Source organism: Perognathus longimembris, chromosome 11 (genome assembly GCF_023159225.1).
Source record: "Perognathus longimembris pacificus isolate PPM17 chromosome 11, ASM2315922v1, whole genome shotgun sequence".
NCBI lineage: Eukaryota > Metazoa > Chordata > Mammalia > Rodentia > Heteromyidae > Perognathus > Perognathus longimembris.
In genome coordinates, this window is record NC_063171.1 from 58965847 (window position 1) to 58986541 (window position 20695).

At 54.5% G+C, this 20695-nt stretch overlaps 1 protein-coding gene and 1 long non-coding RNA gene across 8 annotated transcripts in view; one reads left to right on the forward strand and one right to left on the reverse strand.

Annotated features, from left to right (window-relative positions):
* The first annotated feature begins 115 nt into the window (after positions 1 to 115).
* LOC125359424 lies at positions 116 to 18741 on the forward strand. Its single transcript, XR_007212552.1, has 3 exons — positions 116 to 126; positions 2473 to 2653; positions 18712 to 18741. It is a non-coding gene; the product is annotated as an uncharacterized LOC125359424 (long non-coding RNA).
* Sox13 (SRY-box transcription factor 13) overlaps positions 3325 to 20695 on the reverse strand; it is a 43284-nt gene continuing 25913 nt past the window's right edge. Inside the window, exons 2-15 of one of the 7 annotated variants that reach the window (XM_048357154.1) lie at positions 17386 to 17587; positions 16911 to 17022; positions 16748 to 16834; positions 15800 to 15972; positions 15517 to 15585; positions 15123 to 15237; positions 7920 to 8012; positions 7187 to 7272; positions 6571 to 6733; positions 6098 to 6207; positions 5849 to 5945; positions 5428 to 5571; positions 4330 to 4546; positions 3325 to 3879 (exon numbers count right to left, since the gene is read on the reverse strand). In XM_048357154.1, coding sequence (XP_048213111.1) covers positions 3600 to 3879; positions 4330 to 4546; positions 5428 to 5571; positions 5849 to 5945; positions 6098 to 6207; positions 6571 to 6733; positions 7187 to 7272; positions 7920 to 8012; positions 15123 to 15237; positions 15517 to 15585; positions 15800 to 15972; positions 16748 to 16834; positions 16911 to 17022; positions 17386 to 17586 — 1947 coding nt within the window. In that variant the 5' untranslated portion in view covers position 17587 and the 3' untranslated portion in view covers positions 3325 to 3599. Of the gene's footprint in view, positions 3880 to 4298; positions 4547 to 5427; positions 5572 to 5848; positions 5946 to 6097; positions 6208 to 6570; positions 6734 to 7186; positions 7273 to 7919; positions 8013 to 15122; positions 15238 to 15516; positions 15586 to 15799; positions 15973 to 16747; positions 16835 to 16910; positions 17023 to 17385; positions 17588 to 20695 lie in introns of all 7 variants that reach the window. The other 6 variants (XM_048357155.1, XM_048357158.1, XM_048357160.1 and 3 more) reach the window with 6 other exon arrangements.

A 20695-nucleotide genomic window follows, 5' to 3' on the forward strand; every position in this document is an offset into this window, starting at 1 on the left:
GCCTGGCTGCGGGTGATGAGAATTTGGGGGCGGCCAGGTGGAGAGCCAGCGACCCCGTGAAGGGCGGCGCCGGGTCCTCCCTCCGGCCCAGGCTGGACCGCTGAGGCGCGCGGACCGCAGAGCAGCGTGGCCGCCGCCCGCCAGGCGGACTCCGCGTGCCGACGTGCCCCGGTGCCGTGGCAACCCCTGGAGCCGGTGCTGGTGCTAGCGGAGGACACGGGCGGCGGTGCCCAGGCCCAGACGGCACCGGGACTGGCAAGGCGAGCTCCCCAGGGCTGCCCTGTGGCCTCGGGGTCGCGGGGGGGGGGGGGGCTTCCTCCCCCCGCCCCCGGGGCCTTCCACAGGGGCTGCGCTGGCCGGCGGCACGGGGCTGGGGCGAGGGCTGTCCTGTGCGCCCGTGGCTTCTCCCACGAGCGGTCTCCTTGGGGAAATGCTTTTCCTGCAGCCCTCCTGAGAACGGGTGGGTGGGTGGGCGGGGGCACCGCAGGGGTCACGAGCCACCCGGGCTCCTGGCTAAGTACCGGGCCTCAGCACGCGCCCCGGCTGCGCCTGGCCAAAGTTCACCTTCCCCGCGCTCCTCAGCCGAGGCAGGGAACAGCCTGTGCCCTGACATCCCTGGTTCACGTCCAGAAAACCGCCCCTCTGTTCCTGCAACCCACCTGACCCGGCCCGGCCCCCGGGGGGGCGGGGGGGGGGCTCCAGCGCGCCTAGGGGTGAGGTGGGGACTGGCTCGGCTGGTGGGCTGACGTGGGCAGGTCAAAGGTCCCTGCACGACCTTTGGCAGTGCTGGCCCTCATCCCTAGAGGCCGCGGGGGACCCAGTGCCTGGAAGAACCCAGGACTGTGAGGGAGGCCCCGGGAACGTGTCGGGTTTCGGTGTGGAAGAGGGGTGTGGGGTGAGGCCTCTAGGGGACACCCAGGAGGCCAGGCATGGCCAGAGTCCTCTTCCCGCGGGGGGCCAGCCTGGGAGAGTGTCCCTGCCTCAGGCAAGCAGAGGTGGCAAAGGACAGAGGGCCAGGGCTACTGGGGGCTTGGGCTAGGAGAAGTCCAGGAGCCGGGAGTCTTGGGGAGTCCTCTCCTCACACCTCTGTGGCAGGGGGACCCAGCCCATCCCCTCTTCTCTCATCACCATCTAGTTTAGATAGAAATCCCTTCCAACACGCAGGAGTCGGCTGGAACACTTTTGGTGTCCTTTTGTTAAATCAATAATGACCCTGGTGGCCCTCACCCAAGTTCAATGTCACCAGCTGCAAAGAACATCACCTTCGTCCCCACAGCGACTCCGAAGCCAGCGCTTTCCTTTGCTGCCTCATCCTAGCCCCCCTTCTAGACCGAGCATCCGTGAACTGACTCCCGCATGGTCCTCGCCCCCAAGGGTCCCTCCAGCCTTCCAGGCGGTTTCCATGGTCCTTTCTAGCAACCGGGCTGGTGCTAGTGACGCACCTGGGATGGGGCCTGTGCGACACACAATGGCCCATCAGCTCCTTTGTTGTGACCATGAAACCTCAGTTAATCCAGCCCATCTCTCCTAGGAATGGCCATTCAGTCTTGCTGCACCTGTTTTATAAACGGATGGGATTTTCAAGCCACACAAGTGGCCATGTAACGCATCTTCATTAGTGGACACGTTGGAGCGTTCCTCGTTTTTTTAGCTCTGGTGACAGCTAGGCCTTTCAACTCCTCGTTCAAAGCATCATCTCAAAGGCCCTGCTGCCTTTTGATCAGTATGGGGGTGTCTGTGAGTCCTCTAGTGGGGTGAGCACCCAGTCCTCACCGGATTCTCAAGAGCTTGTTCCCCCAGAGACCAGGACCAGGAAGGAAGGTTTAATCCTGGCGTTCAGCCTGCAGACAGCTGGTCTCCCGGGCTGCCTCCTTTCTTAAGCCCCGTGCCCGACGCTCCCACCAGCTGCCACCAGGGGGCGGTGATGCCCAGGTTAGCCGGCACATAGGCATCCTGGGCTTAGGCCATCCCCCCCATCCCGCTCCCTGTTGAATGGCCAGATCCTGAAATGGTCCATCTTTATTATGCCATCAGAAACAAATGTGCTGGTTAAGTTACTCATCATTATCTTATTATTAACAAAATAAAGCACTATCTATGTTTACAGTCATAAAAAAAGAAACAGCCTGGAAAGAAGGGGGGAGGGGGCCCCCAGTGGGGAGGCAGAAGAGAAGTCTTTGCACGGGGCACCAGCTCCACATCTGGCCCTGGTGGAGTTTGGGGCTCCCACCCCGATCCCATCCGAGGGCTGTTCCAGATCTTTGGAGCTAGGTGCCTATGGGCTTTGATTTAATGAGGGAAACAACTTGGGCTGGCGGGCTTGGTCCCCTACCATAGAGGACGACGGGAGAGGAAGGAAGGAGGGCAGGCAGGCCAGCATGAAGCCCAGACCAGGGAGTCACCCACCCCTAGGCTCACAGAGGAGGGAGACCAGCTGCCATGGGGGGGGGGGGGCTCCTGTCACTCACAAAGGGGGAGAGCATCAATCCTCCGGTTTCCACCACTAGGACAGGCTGGGACCAGGGGCCAGGGCACTGGGACAAAGCCCCTCGGAGGCTGAGGCACATTCTCACGCTGCTCGGAGCTAAAAATGGCTCCGTGGGAACGGAGCGGCAGAGTCAGGGAGGGAATGACGGGTGAGCAGGTGAGGAAGGTCGCGGGGGCCAGGGGCGGGCAGGCCCCCGAGAATCCAGAGGGTTATCGTGGCAGGCTGGGGCAGCACTGAGAAACGAAGAGGGCCTTGCACGGGAACAAGAACAGAAAGAGAAACGCACACAAGGACACACAGAACCTGAGACGCCCAGACCGACAGAGAGGTAGCAATTTGGGGGGCGGGCGGGGGACAAAGAGAAAGCACGGGAGTGCGGCTGGAACGGCACCCAGACGCCCATCTGCGGGAACTCGGCATGCGTGGCTGGCACGTCGCGGGCACTCAATAAATATCCGTGCAGCGGATGGATGAAAACACGCGTGCGCACGGACGCAAGGGAGCCCACACACTGCACGCACAGGGGCTGGGGTGGGGGAAGGGGCGCGCACGCAGCACGCACACACAGGAGAGAGACTGTGTGGCGGCAGCCAGAGGCACAATGGGCTTGGCAGAGAAAGACAGCGAGGGACAGCCGGCGCCTTTCGTACAAAGTACAAAGTGATCCGGGTGATGGAAGAGCGATCTGGGGGCGCGTGGGAGGGGGCGCTGGCCCCACGGAGGATGGCCCGCCCAGCAGGATCATGGGAATGAAGCATGTGGCCCCAGGGGATGGGGGTATATAGCTGCCATGCCACCCCCAGGTAGGTAGACCTACAGAGAGCAGGGCACCCGGTGTCCTGGGTGTTCAGCCCTCAGGGCCAAGGAGCTCAGCCAGCTCAGCCCATCATCCCCCCCACTCCCAAGCAGGTTCCGCTGGCCCGGCCCAGTGGCTCCTCGACTGCGGTGAAGAGGAGGACTCTCTCTGCTAATGGATGGATAGATCTACACATGCACAGCTTCGCCCATCTAGGCACACCCAAGTCCAAGTACCAACATAGACCAGGCCGGCTGGTTGCACCCACTGGCTTGGGGGGGCAAGGTCTTCCCCGGGCTGGGGGGGCAGGGGGCATCAGTCTGTGAGCACCACCAGCTCCCCGTCGCTCTTGTCTTCACCCTCCTCCGAGTCCTCATCCTCGCTGTACCGGTACATCTCGTCATCCGCCACCGAGTGCCTGTCGTCGGTGCCCTCCACCACCTCCCGGAGGCTGCAGGTGTTGATGATGACGGGCATGTTGGGGTCCAGGCTCTGGGGGACGTAGTGGTCCGCCAGGGGCTGGGCCAGGGGCACGCCCGTGACACGAGGGAATAGGACATCCGGGGAGCTCATTTGGACCTGGCCGGCCTGTGGGCTGAGGCAGAGAAAGACTGTGTCACAGGTGCCCCCCCCACCAACCGCCCCTGCCCGGCTGCCCTCCCCGGGACAGGACTCGCACTCCCAGCCAGCGCCCCCTCTCTGGGCTCAGCGTCACATCCTGGCCCTGGTGTGCTTTCTTTTTTCTTTTAACACCTCAGATTTAGCACTGAGTTCAGCAGAACGGGATTGTGGGGACCTTTCTCCAGGTATGGGGGGGGCGCTCAGGGTCACCTAGATTAAGGACCAGGCGTGCACCGTGGTCACCCACAGGCCATTCCCTGCCGCCCTAGGAGTCGCGCGGGCTGGGCCTCACAAGCGTCGGGGGGTAGGCAGGCTCTCGGTCCGCAGGCAGGCATACCGTCACCCAAGCCAGCCACACGGGGACACCCAGCCTCTCTCGACAGCCACACACACCGTCGCGGCCGCCCGGGGAGGGCCTGCTCACGGGGTCACGTAGCTCTGGCGGGCATCTTGGCGCCGCGTCCTCATCAGGGCCTTGTACTCGCCCACGCGCAGCCGCTTGCCCTCCACGATGCACGTGCGCTTGGGCCTGGGCTTGTACTTATAATCCGGGTACTTTTCTAGGTGCTGCCGGCTCAGCCGCGCCTGCTCCTCGTAGTAGGGCTGTTTCTCCTGGTTCGTCATGGACTTCCAGCGGGAACCTGGGCCAGTACCCAGGGGTAGGCGGTCAGGGCTGGGGTCTGCGGATTCCACCCCCACCCCCACACAAGCCCCAAGCATGGCCCCGCAAGCCCTAGGAAGACTCTGGTCTCCACGCAGGGGTAAACAAGACAATGCGTGCTCGTAACCAAGGCCTGGCCGTGTGGGTGACCCCTGAACATCGAGTGACCAGATGGAGGCGGGGTGCACAGGGTATCCACAATGGCTAGCTGGAGACTCAGCACCCATCTTACCCCAAGAACCCAGCAAACAAGGCCTCTGCATCCTTTGCATTAGCAACAGACTAGCCAACACAGTCCAGCTCAGTAGTGAGAGGGCTTGCCTAGAATATACCAGGCCCTGGGCTCCATCCCAGCATCTCCAAGATATAACAAGGTAAATACCTGGAGTTCTAGACAAAAGACCTTCTCTGACTGTGGAGGGCTCTCCCCTCTCCTAGATGGCTCTGCCCTACACTCTTCCTTTGCCCCCCAAAAGGACAGGGAATTTAAATACCTGTTTGATAGTCTAACCATCTCTCCTGTTTTCTACCACAGTCAGCCTCCAGGGATTTGGGCAGGGTATGACAACTTAGGGAGAGTTCAGAGGACTGAAAACACCGTGGGTCTGTCTGTCTGACTCACAGCTTGAGTTTGCAGGAGAGTTGCTATGAGAATCTCCTTACAATGGTATACAATTCCCAGAGCCAGCTGCCCGGCACATCCCCTGAAACCCTGCATCCTTATCAGAGTCGGCCATGGCTCAGCACAGCACAGACCACCACCAAGCCCCAAGCACACCCAGGGGGTTTCTGCAATCAGGACCTGCTAGACCGCTACTCCTGGACACCCAGAGCCCCAGAGGGCCCACCCCCTCGCCTTACCAAGGATCTTGCTGATGCTGGAGTTGTGCATGTCGGGAAAGGCCTGGAGGATCTTCCTCCGCTCGTCCTTGGCCCACACCATGAAGGCATTCATGGGCCTCTTGATGTGGCTGCTGTTCCGGGACTCGGGGAAGTGGCGGGAGCCTGAGAAGAGAGGGGAAGTAGAGTCAGCTAGGCATCCAGCCTGCAGCTGGCAAAACGGCATTCCCGGTGTGATGACCACCAGGTGGCGCTGAAGAGACGCCACAGTGGCCAAGCCCGGGTCAGCAAGGTCTCGCTCTGAGCCAGCAACGGTAGAGGGGACTGAGCTACGGGGCCCGGCGGAGGAGTGGAGGGCCAGCCATCCCCGGACGCAAGAAAGCAGACCCGCAGACGGGCACCAGAGACGCCGTGGGTCAGAGCCGGGCACCAGAGTCCTCACCGTCCATGTCACAGCTCAGCATGGCTTCTTCCAGTGGGTGCACACAGCCCTCCTCCAGTCGCTCCTTGGCTGGGGACGAGTCCAGGCTGATGAGGTCCTGGGGTGGACACGGGCGACTTGTGCCTCAGTTTCCCCTTAGGTGGCCCTCCCTTCCCTCTGGCCTGCCACTGGGGTGGGGGGCGCCGTCTCGGCATCCCCCCCCCCCCCGCACCGCTTCCTGCTCCTGGGGGCAGTGGCTGCACTCTGTACCTTGCGGAAGGGCGGGTTGGGGGGGCTTTCCACGGCCCCGCTGTGGCTGTGTAGCAGCTGCCGAGCGTCCTGGATGGCTTTGGTGACCGCGTCCCCTTCACCCAGGAAGCCTGTCAGGGAGGGCGGGAGGAGGCAGCGGGAGAGCTGAGTGGGGGGGCGGCACCCAGGCTGAGGCCCCGGTCCCCAGGTCCCCTCCCTGGCGGAGCACTTCCCACCCCTCCACACCCATCCCCACGGGGACCCGAGCCATTCTGACTCTTGTGCGGGGCCAAGAGACTAGGAACGGTGACTCAGTGGCTTGGATCTGCGGCTGCTGGAGCGCCCCGATAAAAAGCAAGGGGGAGAGGAGGAAGAGAGCCTTCTAAGAGCCAGTCTAACCCCTTGTTTTAAAGACCAAACCCAGAAAAGGGCTGGCCATGCCCCAGGGCACCCTCTCCTTAGATGTCCTCTAAGAGGACTGACAGGACACGTACCTAGAGGCAGGCTGGGCGGGCTGGACTGCAGGTCCCGAGTCGGGGCCCCGTGGCTAGGGGGCCGCGGCCCACAGTTGTTCATTTTCAGGCCGGGAGAGCTGGAGCTGGAAGGCAGCTCAGGGGCCTTGGGCTTGGCTGTGAGGTTCAGGGGCTGGGAGGGCTCCTGAGGGGGGAATGCAGGATATCAGTGCATAAGACACACCCCAGGACCCTGACTGGTGCCTGTCATCCTAGCTGCCGGGGAGGCTGAGATCTGAGGACCGCAGTTCAAAGCCAGCCAGGGCAGAAAAGTCCATGAAACTCTGATCTCCAGTGAACCACTGGAAAACCGGAAGTGGTGCTGCGGCTCAAAGTGCAGAGTACCAGCCTTGAGCGCGAGAGCTCAGGGACAGCACCCAGGCCCTGAGTCCAAGCCCCAGGACCACCACCACCACCAAACAGGACCCCAAAGGAGACCCCACCGAGAGATAGAGAGGACTCGAGGGGACAGTAAGCCCAGCATGCATACCCAGGGTAGACAGAGAAATAGGAAAGGTAGACACAGATGAGCAAGGGAAACGAGAACAAAGGGGGTGCGAGCCTGGGAGCCCCAGCTTGGCGGCTGCAGAGACGGTACCTGCAGGGGGTGGTGGGTGGCCAGGGCCCCGGGCCTCTTCACCACGGGGGCAGGGGGGCTATGCAGCAGCTGTAGCGGGTACTCCACTGTGGAAAAGCAGCAAGGGGAGAGGCTCGGATGAACACAGAGCAGCAGGCACCTGCTGGACGGGGTCCCACAGGGCAGGGTGGGGCCGGGCCCGACCTGGCTGCAGGCACTGCGCTCTTCAGCACCAAGGCAACCCCGGAGCCCCTCCTCCTCTCCTCTCCTCCCCGGCTGCCCATGCACACTGACTGGCACCTTCACACCGGGCCACCCTTCCCAGCAGCCCCCTCTGCAGAGCCTCCCCTAGCACGGCAAGGGAGGACACCCCCCCCACGGGTCAGCCGGTGCGGGTGCGCCACGCCCAGTGTGTGGAGGGGGCAAAGCACAGTTGGCTCCCTTTCGCACGTGCCCTGTGCACTACCCCTATCACAAACACGAGTGTGCGGCGTGTGATAAGGGCTTGCCATATCATTATCCCATCTTGCAGCTCAAGACACAGAGACTTCACCGTTCAGTGTGTTGCTCGCAGAGCTATTCACTAACAGCAGAGACATGAACCCAGGTCCTCTAGACTCCAAACCCCATCCTTCCCCTCTCGGTGGTACTCTCTTTTCCATCTACCCTAGCTCCGTCTTTCCCAACCAGGCCCAGCATCAAGGAGGTGTGACAGCTCAGGTGCCAAGATAAGCCCTGTGTACAAATCACTAACCACATAGCAGGTGCTGATAAGCGCCCCGAGGTGGGTTGTCAGGGAACTTTGTTCCAGCAGGCTTCCTGGTAGAGGCGAGATGTGAGCTAGTGCCTGTGGGATGGGCAGGATTCAGACAAGTAGAGATGGAGTGGTAGGCATGAGAGAGATGGAGAAGGTGAAAGGGGGCTCACAGGAAAGGTCAGCTTAGCAGTATGGGAGTTTGGACTCCATGCTGTAGGTCACGGGACACCCAGAACTGGAATGGAAGACTGAAAGGCTGGCTATATAATATAGCCTGTCACACTCCTGGGGCAGTTACAGGCCCAGCTAGGAGTTAGGTGTGGTCCTCAATGACTACAAAGAACTCAACAACCCTCTACTGGGCACTGCCTTCAGCATGTCCCGCCCCACAGACAACACACAAGGGCCCAGGGTAGCCCACAGCCTAGGAAGCAACTCCCAGAATCCACTCAGTCCCTGACTGACGTCTCCATCCATATCCCAATCCTTCTGGACCATCTGCCTGGACCAAGTCCTCTCCAACTGCATTTCACACACCCTATGCATTCCTCCCAGGACCTCATCAAATGTCCCCTCCTCAGGAAGCATTCTCTACTGACTGTCCAGCTGAGCAGATGAGCGAATGTTTGGCTACTGAGCTATCAACCCAGTCCACTTTGACCTGAACGCTGAGAATTACTTCAACTGAGAAACTACGGTGATTAAAATCTCCAAGTATTTGGCACAAATCCCAGTGCAAAACACACAAAGATGGGGGGAAAAAAAAAAGGTAAGGCAACTCCTCCAAAAGTCAACAATTTCACAGTGAGAAACTCTCAATGATAGTGAAGAGATAGCCAAGACTCACAAATAATTCAGAAGAATGATTGCAAGGCTGATCGACCAAATGAAAGACACGAAAGACCCGAATGAATTCAAAGAGAACACGAACAGTTGAGTGAAATAAGGAACACAATGAAAAGTTCAACAAGTCCAATAAAAAGGAAAAAACAAAACAAAACTCAGGTGAAAGCCTCACCAATAAACTGGCTCAAGCTGAAGATGGAATACCAGGGTTTTGAAGATAAGGAAGATGAATTAGAATACCGAGGCTAAGATAAAGGAAGAAAAAATACGAAAGTAAGAACAGAACATGCAAGACCTCAGAGAAACCATTGGCAGACCAAACCTACACATCATGAGCAGAAAATAAGTGCTGCAAGCTGAAGCCAGAGAAAACATATTCAACAAAACAACAGCAGAAAACTTCCCAAATCTTGAGAAAGATCTCGTCAGTGATCCGGGTAAAGGAAGCAATTAGGAAACTCTCCATGTCATAGTAATTTTTTTTTTATTTTTTTTTTGCTAGTCCTGGGGCTTGAACTCAGAATCTGGGCACTGTCTCTGAGCTTCTTTTTGCTCAAGGCTAGCAGTCTACCACTTGAGCTGCACATAACACCGCTTCTGGCTTTTTCTGTGTATGTGGTACTGAGGAATCAAACCTAGGGCTTCATGCATGCTAAGCAAGCATTCTGCCACTAAGCCACATTCCCAGTCCCCATAGTAATTTTGTTTGCATAACAAGGAAAAGCACATTGAAAGATGCAAGAGAGAGGTGCCTACTCACATATAAAGGCAAATCTACCCAAACTGTTTCTAAACACAAACACCCAATAGCAAGAAGGGTATGGAATGACATAATACAACCCCCCCCCAAAATAAAGAGAGAGAACACTGAAAACTTAAGATTATTGTAGCCAGCAGAGCTAACCTTCATAATTGAAGGAGAAATAAAAACTGTCAGTGATAAACAAAAACTAAAGGAATTCACGATGACTAAGCCAGCACTTTAAAAAGTCCTACCCACAGAAGAGAACTGCAAATATAAAAATACAGGAAAGAGGGCTGGGAATATGGCCTAGTGGTAAAGTGCTTGCCTCGTCTATATGAAGCCCTGGGTTCGATTCCCCAGCACCACATATATAGAAAATGGCCAGAAGTGGTGCTGTGGCTCAAGTGGCAGAGTGCTAGCTAGCCTTGAGCAAAAAGAAGCCAGGGACAGTGCTCAGGCCCTGAGTTCAAGCCCCAGGACTGGCAAAAAAAAACCAGAACAACAACAACAAAAATACAGGAAAGAATAAATCTCAGCCAGACACTGGTGGCTCACATCTGTTATCACATCGACTTGGGAAGCTGCGATCTGAGGATCACAGTTCAAAGTCAGTCAGACCAGAAAAATCCAAGCAGAAAAAGAAGTCCAAGAGAAAAGCTCCAAATAACTACCAAAACCTGAAGTGGAGGCACGGGTTCAAGTGGTAAAGTGCCAGCCATGAGTGAAAACGCCAAGTGAGAGCACCAAGTCCTGAGTTTTAAGCCCTAGTATCACCCTCCTCTCAAAAAGGAATAAATCTCTTTAGATGAATACAGAAGATTAGGAAAGAATCAAACACTGTTAAGCAACAAAATGATAGGAATAGCTAAATATTTTTAATAATAAATCTGAATGCTAATATTCTAAATTCTACAATCCAAAAGCACAGACAGGATTAAAAAACAAGACCTGACCATATGTTGCCTATAAGAAATGTACCTCATGCTGGATGCAAGTGACTCACGCCTGTAATCCTAGCTACTCAAGAGGCTGAGATTTGAAGATCATGGTTTAAAGCCAGCCCAGGCAGGCAAGTCTGTGCGACTCTTGTCATCAATTAACCACCAGAAAACTGGAAGTGGCGCTGTGGCTCAAGTGGTAGAGCGCTAGCCTTGAGCAGAAGAGCTCAGGGACGGCGCCTAGGCCCCAGAGTTCAAGCCCCTCGGCCAACAGAAGAAAAATAAAAAGAAATGTAACTCACTGGCAAAGACAAACACAAGCTAAAAGTCATGAATGGAGACAGATGTTCCAAACAAATGGAGCCCCAAAGCAAGCAGGAATAGCTATATTCATATCTGAAAAAGCAGACTTCAAACCAGAATTAGTCAGAAGAGACAAAGAAGTTCACTTCATATTGATAAAGGGAACAATCCATCAGGAGGATATAACAATTGTAAACATACACAGAAAATGTCAGGGCACCCAATTTCATAAAGCAAACACTACTGGACATAAAAGCACTGCTCGATCCCCACACAATAATTGTAGATGACTTTAATACCCCACTCACCAATAGATAGGTCATTCAGACCAAAAAAATATATCAACAAAGCAACTACAGAATTAAATGACACTATAGATCAAGTGAGCTCGGAAATATCTACACAATCTGTCACCCAACTACCACAGAATAGACATTCTTCTCAGCAGTCCATAGAACGTTCTCCAAAACAGATCATATTTTAGGACATCCAGCATTTCTTAACAAATGCAAGAAAATTGAAATAATTTGCTGCATTTTGTTGGACCACAATGGAATAAAACTAGAAAACAACAGTAAGAGAATCACAGGAAATGTATAAACACGTGGAGACTGAACAACAGACTGCATGATCAGTAGGTGTCCAAAACAAATAAACGGACAAATAAACAATGGGAAATAAGAAAATACCTAGAATCAAATGAAAATGAAAGCATGCCTTATCAGAACCTTTGAGATATAGAAAAGGCAGTTCTAAGTGCAAAGCTTATAGCCATGACTACCTTCATTAGAATGTCTAAATGCTCTCAATTAACCTAAAAAACTGTGTCTCAAGCTCTTAGAAAAACAAGAACAAGCCCAACTCCTAATCCGTACATGCAAATAAATAATAAACATCAGGGCAGAAATTTAATAAAATGAAAACTAAAAATAAAAGTCAATGAAATAGTTCTTTGAGAAGATAAACAACGTTGCTAAACCCTTAGCTAAATTAAACAAAAGAAAGAAGGAGAAGACCTAAATCAATAAAATTATACATGAGGGGACATCACTACAAACACCAAAGAAATTCAGAAGGTTATTTGGGAACATTTTGAAATTTTATATTCCAAAAAACTGGACAACCTAAAAGAAATAGATAACTTTTAGACTTATATGAGCTACCAGAAATTTCAACAAGAGGATATAAATCAATTAAGATCTATAGGAACTACGTGATTAAAGCCACAATGAACCCAACAGAGAAAGCCCAAAACTAAAGGGATTCGCTGATGAATGCTATTAGATATTTATAGAACACCAATGCTCCTTAAACGATTCCTTAAGAACGAGAGAATATTATCAAATGCATTCTATAAAACTAGTAGTTGCTTAATATCAAAACTATTTAAGGACGGACACACACACACACATACACACAAAGTATAGACCAATTTCCTTAAGGAACATAACACAAAAATTCTCAATAATTAACTTGCAAACTGAATTAAATCCATTAAAAAGTTCATATACCATGATCAAGCTGGTTTTATTCCAGGAATCCAAGGATGGTTTAAGCTAATAAAATTAATACTACACATAAATACAATGACAAAAATTAAACCATATAATCATCTCAATAAATGCAGGAAGAACATTTGCCAAAATTCAACATCCCTTCATGTTAAAAGCCTTGAAGAAAGTAGGAACAGAAGGAAGATACCTCAACCTAATAAAGATTGTACATGGCAAACCTATAGCCAATGTCACATTCAATGGAGAAAAACGAAAAACATTTCATCTAAAGTCAGGAACAAGACAAGTGTAATCACTCTCCACTCTTAATCAACATAGTGCTAGAATTCTTTAGCCAGAGCAATTAAGGCCTAAGAAAGAAATAAAAGCTGGGCTCTGCTGGCTCACAACTACAATCCTAGCTAGTCAGAAGGCTGAGAAATGAGAATCATGGTTCAAAGTCAGCCCTGACAGGAAAGTCAGTGGGACTTTTATCTCCAATTAACCACCAGAAAACCAGAAGTAGAGCTGTGAAGTGACAGAGCACTAGCCTTGACCCAAAGAACTCAGGGACAGGGTGTAGGCTGGAATTCAAGCCCCACAACCAACCAAAACAGAGGGAGGGAGGGAGGGAGGGAGGGAGGGAGGGAGGGAGGGAGGGAGGGAGGAAGGAAGGGGAAGGAAGGAAGGAAGGAAGGAAGGAAGGAAGGAAGGAAGGAAGGAAGGAAGGAAATATGAATAGGAAAGAAGTCAAATGTCCCCTACTTACAGATGATAAGATGATACAAATAAAAAACCCTTAAAAGACTTTACCAAAAACTGTTAAGATTTGATTTTTTAAAAGCATTTGGCAAAGTAGCAGGACACAAAAATCCCATACAAATATCAGTAGCTTTTCTCTATAACAATAACTAAGAAAGAAATCAGGAAATAATATCATTCACAATACCCTATTTAACTAAGAAGCTGAAAGGCCTCCAGATGAAAATTATAAAACACTAACAACAACAAAAAAAGGAAGACCTTAGAAGATCTCACGTTCATGGCCTGGCAGAATGAATGTTATGAAGACAGCTAGACCACTGAGAACAATCTATATAGGTTCAATGCAATGTCCATCAAAATTCCAATTTTTCACAGAAATAGAAAAATCTTTAAAGCTAGAAATCTTAAAATGCATATGGAAGCCGGGCATTGGTGGATCACTCCTATAATCCTAGCTCGGGTGGCTGAGATCTGAAAATCATGGTTCAAAGCCAGCCTGAGCAGGAAAGTCCCTAAGACTCTTAGCTCCAATTAACCACCAGTAAACAGGAAGTGGAGCCGTGGCTCAAAGTGGCAGAGGGCTAGCCTTGAGGAGAAAAGCTCAGGGACAGCGCCTAGGCCCTGAGTTCAAGACCTATGGCTGACAAAAATATAAATAAATAAAACGGAAGCATCACAGCGAGAAGCAAAGCAATCTCGAGTAAAAAGCACCAAGCTGGAGGTATAACAATATCTGACTTCAAATTATACCTCAGAGGCACAGTAACAAAAAGAGCATGGAACTGGCATAAAAACAGACATGTAGAGAATAGATAGAAAACCTACAAACAAGGCTACACAGCCAGAACCAGATGGCAAAGACATGCTAATGGCACTGGGAAAACTGAATGTCCACGTGCTTAGGGCAGAAACGAGATCACTATCTCTCACCAGAATTCATTCAAAAGATGAGAAACCCTAATGCAAGACCTGAAATTCGAAACCACCTGAGGAACACACTTGAACGAACACACGGGAATAGGTCGTGACTTTCTGAATAGAACTCCAATAGCTCAGTACGACTAAGAACTGGTAAATGGTGTCCAGGCCCTGGTGGCTCACGCCTGTCATCTTAGCTACTCGGGAGGCTGAGATCTGAGGATCAAGGTTGAAAGCCAGCCCAGGCAGGAAAGTCTGTGAGACTCTTTTCTCCACTTAACCATCAAAATGGTCAGAAGTGGAGATGTGGCTCAAGTGGTAGAGCACTAGCCTTGAGCACAACACTTCAGGGACAGAGCCCGGGCCCTGAGTTCAAGCTCCAGAACTGGCACACACACACACACACACACAAAAAAAGAACTGAAGAATGGGACAGTGTCAAATTTTACAGATTCCAAAGGAGAACAATGGCCAGCGTAAAGAAACAACACACAAACACACAGCATGGGAGGAAGCCTTGCTAGCTATTCATCCGTCAGGGATTCGTATACGGGATAGATAAAGAGGTCAAAGAATTAAAAACACCAGCCAGGCACAGGGGCCCAAGCCCTCTAGCTACTTGGGAGGTAGAGGTTGGAAGAGGTTTCAGGTCAGCAAATTAAGTTCGGGAGATGTCATCTCAACCAATGCGTGGGCATGGTGGCGTGTGCTTGTCATGGCCAGCATCATGGTAAAGCACAAAAAGAAGGATCCCAGACAGTCCAGGCTGGCCTGGGCATACAGCCAGGGTCTGCCTTAAAACTAATCAACGCAGGGGCTGGGAAGGTGGCTTAGCGGTTGGGTGCTTGCCTAACATGCAGGAAGCCCTGGGTTCGACTCCTCAGCACCACATAAACAGAAAAAGCCAGAAGTGGCGCTGTGGCTCAAGAGGTAGAGTGCTCGCCTTGAGCAGAAAGAAGCCAGGGACAGTGCTCAGGCCCTGAGTTCAAGGCCCAGGACTGGCAAAAAAAACCCACAACACACACACACACACACCCCTAATCAATGCAAAAAGGGGCTGGAGATGTGGCTTAAGTAACAGAGTGCCTGCCCAACAAGTATGAGGAGACGCTGACTTCAGGACAGGTCAGGACCCCTGACCTCAGGACAAGTCAGCCTTGGGGGGGGGGGGGCGACCCCTCCCCAGACTCACCTGGTTTGCAGGGGATGGGCTGAATGGGCAAAGCCAGCTGGGATTCAGGGGTGACAGGCAGAGGCTGGTGGCTTGGGGGGAAGGCTGGAATCATGACATAAGGCATGTTGACCTGCTGAAGAAAACCCAGTGTGAGTGGGGGGGGAGGGGCGCAGGGGGGGGCGGGGCGGGGGACACTAAAGAGCTCTGAAGCTATGGTCATCCAGGACACAAAGGGGACCCTCCTTGAGTCCCTGCTGGGAAGGCAACGTTCTGGGACCTCTTACAGCAGGGAAAGCAGACAAAAGGGGGACTGGAGTGGACACAGGGGCCCTCTTCGGGGTGTGGCCCAAGGGATCCCACTGAATCCTGACCCCCGACACCTGCCCAGCCCCCGCCCCCCCCAACTCCCCACCTGTATCTGCTGCTGGAGGAGGTTTATCTTATGCTGCTGCTGGATCAGCTGCTGCTGTTGCTTGGCGATCTAAAGGGGGGGGGAGGGGGAATGGCAAGGGGTGATCAAGAGCCCCGGGCTCCCCAGAGCCTGCCCCACCCCGCCCCCAACTCGGCGACCCTGGGGACCGGAAGGGCTGGGGGACCGGGACGCCCTTCCCCCAGAGGGCCCTGCAGTGCCAAGGACTCCCAAGTCACCACGGGTGGGGACCCCAGAGCCTTGGCCCGGGCCCCCCCGCGGGCACCTGCTCCTGCTGCTGCCTGGCCAGCTCCATCTGCTGCTGCTGCTTCTCGAAGAGCATGGCGGCCATGTTCTTCTGCTCCGAGTGGGCGGTGAGGAGCTGGTCCCGCAGGGTGGACAGCTGGTGGATCATGACCAGCAGCTGGAGCTCCTTCTCGGCCAGGCTCTCTTGAGTCCCTGCTCCCCAGGGAGACCGTGATGTGCCTGAGTTTTTTTTTTTTGTCAGTTCGCCAGCATCTACCCGCCCATCCCGTTCCTATTTCCAGGATTCTGTCGGGCCTCAGATCTGCCAGGCTCAAGGTGGGCACCGCAACGCTCACATCGTAGGGTTACTAGGAAGCTGAACACGGCATCGTGTCTAGCCTCTCCACGTGGTCCTCAACCAGTAAGGGGTAGCTTGCCCCGGCCTTCCAAGGTTGCTGTCCGGGAGAGCCGGAGAGCCGCCCGTTCCTAAATGCTGGGCTGGAGGCCATTTGTTGCCAGAACTACTCAGAGTGTCTTTGAAAATAACGGGTTCCCGGCTCCGCACCCCGGTGAACGGTCCCCAGGGCAGGTAGGAGCGGACCAAGAACCCAAGACTGCCAGGCGCCGGTGGCTCACGCCTGTCATCCTAGATACTCAGGAGGCCGAAACCCGAGGAACTGAGGTTCAATCAACGTCAGCCCGGGCAGGACAGTTCGCTTGATTCCGATCTCCGATTAACCACCCAAAAGTGGGAAGCGGAGCTGGACGTAGCTCAGGTGGCAGAGCATCAAGCCTTGCGTGGAAATGCTAAGAGACAGCACTTGCGTGTTCAAGCCCCAGAAGCAACACACACACACACGCGCACACACACGCACACACACACGAACCCAAGACTGCCCTACATAACCACGAGTATGGTAGGCCAGTCCAGAAAGGCGAGGGGCTCACACCCCCACCCACCCCACCTCCCCACCCCCGCAGGCCTCACCTTTGACATCTTTGGTTTCCACCAAGCTCCTTCCCAGAAATCTCTCCTTCCAGTCACTGCAGAGCAGTTTCTCGATGGCCGGCACCACTGCAGAGACACACAGCAGGGTGAGCGGCGCCCGGTGGCGCCAGGCCCCCACCTCGGGCCCGAGCGGACGGCTCACCCTCCTGCAGGTTGCGGTTGAAGTCTAGCTTCTCCTGGCTTCCGGAAGCGGCCTTGGAGGCGGCTGGTCTCTTGGGCTCTGGGGACCGGTGGCTCTCAGGGGAGCTGCAGTCCTGCAGGAAGGACACAGGGCGGTGTTACTGGGCGGCCTCACCCCTCCGCGAAGCCCTCCCTCCCTGATGGATGCCCTCCTCCCACTGACTCCTCGAAGCCGGATCCTCCACTGAAAGCCCCAACCAACCCCATCTTCACTCTTCTGGCTTCCGCCTGTATCTATTTATCCCAAGGGAGGGAGGGCTGGGTCACCGCTTCTCTCCCCCTCACCTGAACCCCGTCTTAGCTCACCCCCCAGGCGGCCTTTCTGCTACACCTGCTGCCTGGCAAAGCCCGCACAGCCCGGCGGGCAGCCTGGGTTGGCATGACAGAGGTGACTGGGGAAACTCTGACTCAAGAACCTCTCTGAAAGTCCGGGGTACCTGAGCCGGTGGCGCTTGGGGGTCAGGGGTATCCTGGGGCGCCAGGGCTGGGTCTCCAGGCTGCGGCTCTGCGGCGGGGGCCACGCCCTGGGGGGCCTCGTGACCCGGCTCCTTCCTCTCCTCAGCCTTCACGGTGCAGTTCACCATGGTGCCAGCGCCATCCGTGGCCAGCTGCGCAGAGACGGGGCTCCGCATGGACATCCTGCCAGGAAGGGCAGACAGGCGAGCTGAGCCCGGGCCTGCCAGGGTTCAAAACCACCCCACCACCGCCCCGAACCCGGGTGCCCGGCCGGTGACGCCACCCCGTGCTCCGGACCCCTGCCTAACCGAAAGCGGGTTTTCCTTTTCATCTGTTTGCTTTTTCTCTGGGGGGAGACAGGGTCTCAATGATGTAGGCCAGGCTGGCCTTGAACTTGCGATTGTCCAGTCTCAGGATGACAGACAGCCCTGGTACTGTTTTTTTTTCAGATGGCTCTTAGAGATGGCTGGGCCCACCTCTGCCACTCTTGGCCTCTTCTTGTTTTGCACTGTGGGGATGGGGACTGGGTGCTAGGCAGGTCTCCCACTGAGCCGCACCCCTGTCCCTTCCCTGCCTCTGCAGTGCTGGGGCAGGGGGGCTGCCGGGCTTCTATGAGGACGTCGAAGATGGATAACTGGCTATTTCTGGTCTGAACAGGCTGAAGATTTTACATGTATGGGTGTATTTGTATGCATCGGTACTTGTTGCCAAAAGTCAAAAATCAAGAGATAAAAATATGAAGTGGAAACATTCGGCTTAATGGCAAACATAGCTGGAATTGAGCAACACGAACTCCAAACACATAGGCCAGTTCGCCTTGGCCCCCACCGTGCCCACCCAGCTGCCAAAAGCAAACTACCTGAGACAGTTTTTGGGGTGTGTGTGTGTGTGTGTGTGTGTGTGCGCGTGTGCGTGCATGCGCACGCCAGTCTTGGGGCTTGAACTCCAAAGGTCTGGATGCTGTCTCTGAGCTTCTTTTGCTAAAAGCTCGTGCTCTACCATTTAAGCTACAGCTCCACTTCTGAGTTTTTGGTTGCTCATTGGAGATAAAGAGTCTCAAGGACTTTCCTCCTGGGCTGGCTTTGAACCAGGATCATCAGACCTCAACCTCCAGAGTAGCTAAGATTACAGGGATGAGGCCAACAGTGCCTGGCTGGCCACATAGGGTATTTTAAAGATAGTAACTAAAAGAGCATTATAATTGTAATTATAATTGATCTAGACAGCCAGGCTCAGATGGCTCTCGTCTGTAATCCTAGCTACTCCCGAGGCTCAGATCGGAGGATCCGGATTCAAGGCCAGACCAGGCCGGGGGGGGGGGGGGGGGGGGGGGAAGTGGGTGAGGCTCTTATCTCCCAACTAAACGCCAGAAATGGTGCTGTGGCTCAAAGTGGTAGCTCACTAGCCTTGAGCAAAAAAAAGCTCAGGGACAGTGCCCAGGTCCAGAGTTCAAACCCCACAAATGACCCCCAAGAAAAACTCTGACCAAGATGATGCCTGGCTACAGATCTGAGCACAGCAGTCCTGCCCACCCTGTTTCTAAGTTCACGGTGCCCTGGGGGTTCGCACTGACCCCGGCGCCCCAGGGGGAGAGGGCAGAGGACAACCCCTACCTGTAGAAGGTCACCTGGAAGAGTGAGGTGACCCCCAGCCCAGCTTTGCCCTGGCAGTGTTCATTCACACACAGACACACAGACACACACAGACACACACAGACACACACACACACACACACACACACACACACACACACGGGGGGGGGGTGTCCCCCGCACCTGGAGTAGGTCCAGAAAGCCGGAGGCCTCAGCCAATCCCAAGCTGGGAGGGAGGGGCTGGGAGCCAGACCCCGCAGGGGGGCGGGGTGGGGGCGGGGAGGGAAGGGTGTTATCCCGGCGCTGAGGGCAGCAATTACATAACAAACAAACCCTGGGCTCAAGCTGTGAATTAATCAAACCGCTGAAAATAAAACCTTCCTCTCAGGAACTTCAGACAAAAGAAACGAAAACAACCAGGCTGGCAGGAAAATAAAAGGCAGGGCACCGAAAGGGGGACAAAAGGAAGCCAGACAATAGGGTGTTGGACAAAAGCAATAAAGCCAAAGGAAGTGTGACAGGCGCACAATGCGGGCCTGTGGGCTTCTGATCCCCGCCGCTCCGGGCCAGCCCACCTCGGCCACTGGCGGGCCACCAGGTCACCGCCTCCATCCAGAGGCCGCACTCCCAAAGGCCTCCCCCCACCCCACCCCCACCCCCACAGCAGCCCAGCACCCCCCTCCCCAGTACTGGGGGCTACAGTGAGGTGAATGCCCCCCCCCCGGCCCAAAGCCACCTGGATGGAGATGGGGCCCGCTACCCACGACCAGCACCCTGGCCCCCAAGTGGATCCTGAGCACTGGGAATACACGGCCAGGCCCCCTAGGAACAGGGGCTGTCAAACCCACAAAGGTGCTGAGGGCTTGGTACCCGGGGCAGGACAGCCAGCCCCTTCATGGCTGGCTGTGGACTGCAGTGTTTGATTCCAATCCTAGCTACTCAGGAGGTGGAGGTCTGAGGATGTAAAGCCAGTCCCGGCAGGAACATCCATGCGTGAAACTCTCATCCCCAATTAACCAGCAAACCGCCACAAGCAGAGCTTGGCTCACGTGTAGAGCACTGGCCTTGAACAAAAGAAACTCAGGGGGACAGTACCTAGGCCCTGAGTTCAAACTCCAGGACTGGCACCCCTCAAAAATTCATTTTGGATGAACATATTAAAAAACAATTCCCCCTGTGTACACACACACACACACACAGAATATATTGGTGGTGCTAGGGGTGGAACCCAGACCCTCATACAGGCTAGGCAAGGGCTGTCCTGCTGCCGCTAGGTCCTCAGCCACCATCTTTAGTGCACTAGGACTAGAAGGACTTAAATTATGCACTTGGACAGCAGTCTATTTCTGTTGGGCGCCATGAGAGAAGGCAGAGCCTCTTCTCACGCCTTTGGGCTTTGGTGGTCTTTTCCACCCAGCCTTCATCCCCAGCAGTACTGGCAGGTCCGGGCAGCTACTTCCTGGGCCCTCCAATGTCTCCGCCTGGTGGCCAGCACAGACAGCCTCAGGACCAAAGGAGATGGATGGCTCCTGGTGACATCAGGTTGATTGGAGGGCTGGGCCTCTGCACCCCAGATTGGTGTGTAGCCAGCGAATTACCAGGACGGGGTACCCAGCATACTCCCGGTTCAGCTGGGGGCTTGGGCAGGGCCGGTGTGGATCTTGGGGCCCATTTGCTCAGCTGCAGGGGCCTCCCTGGG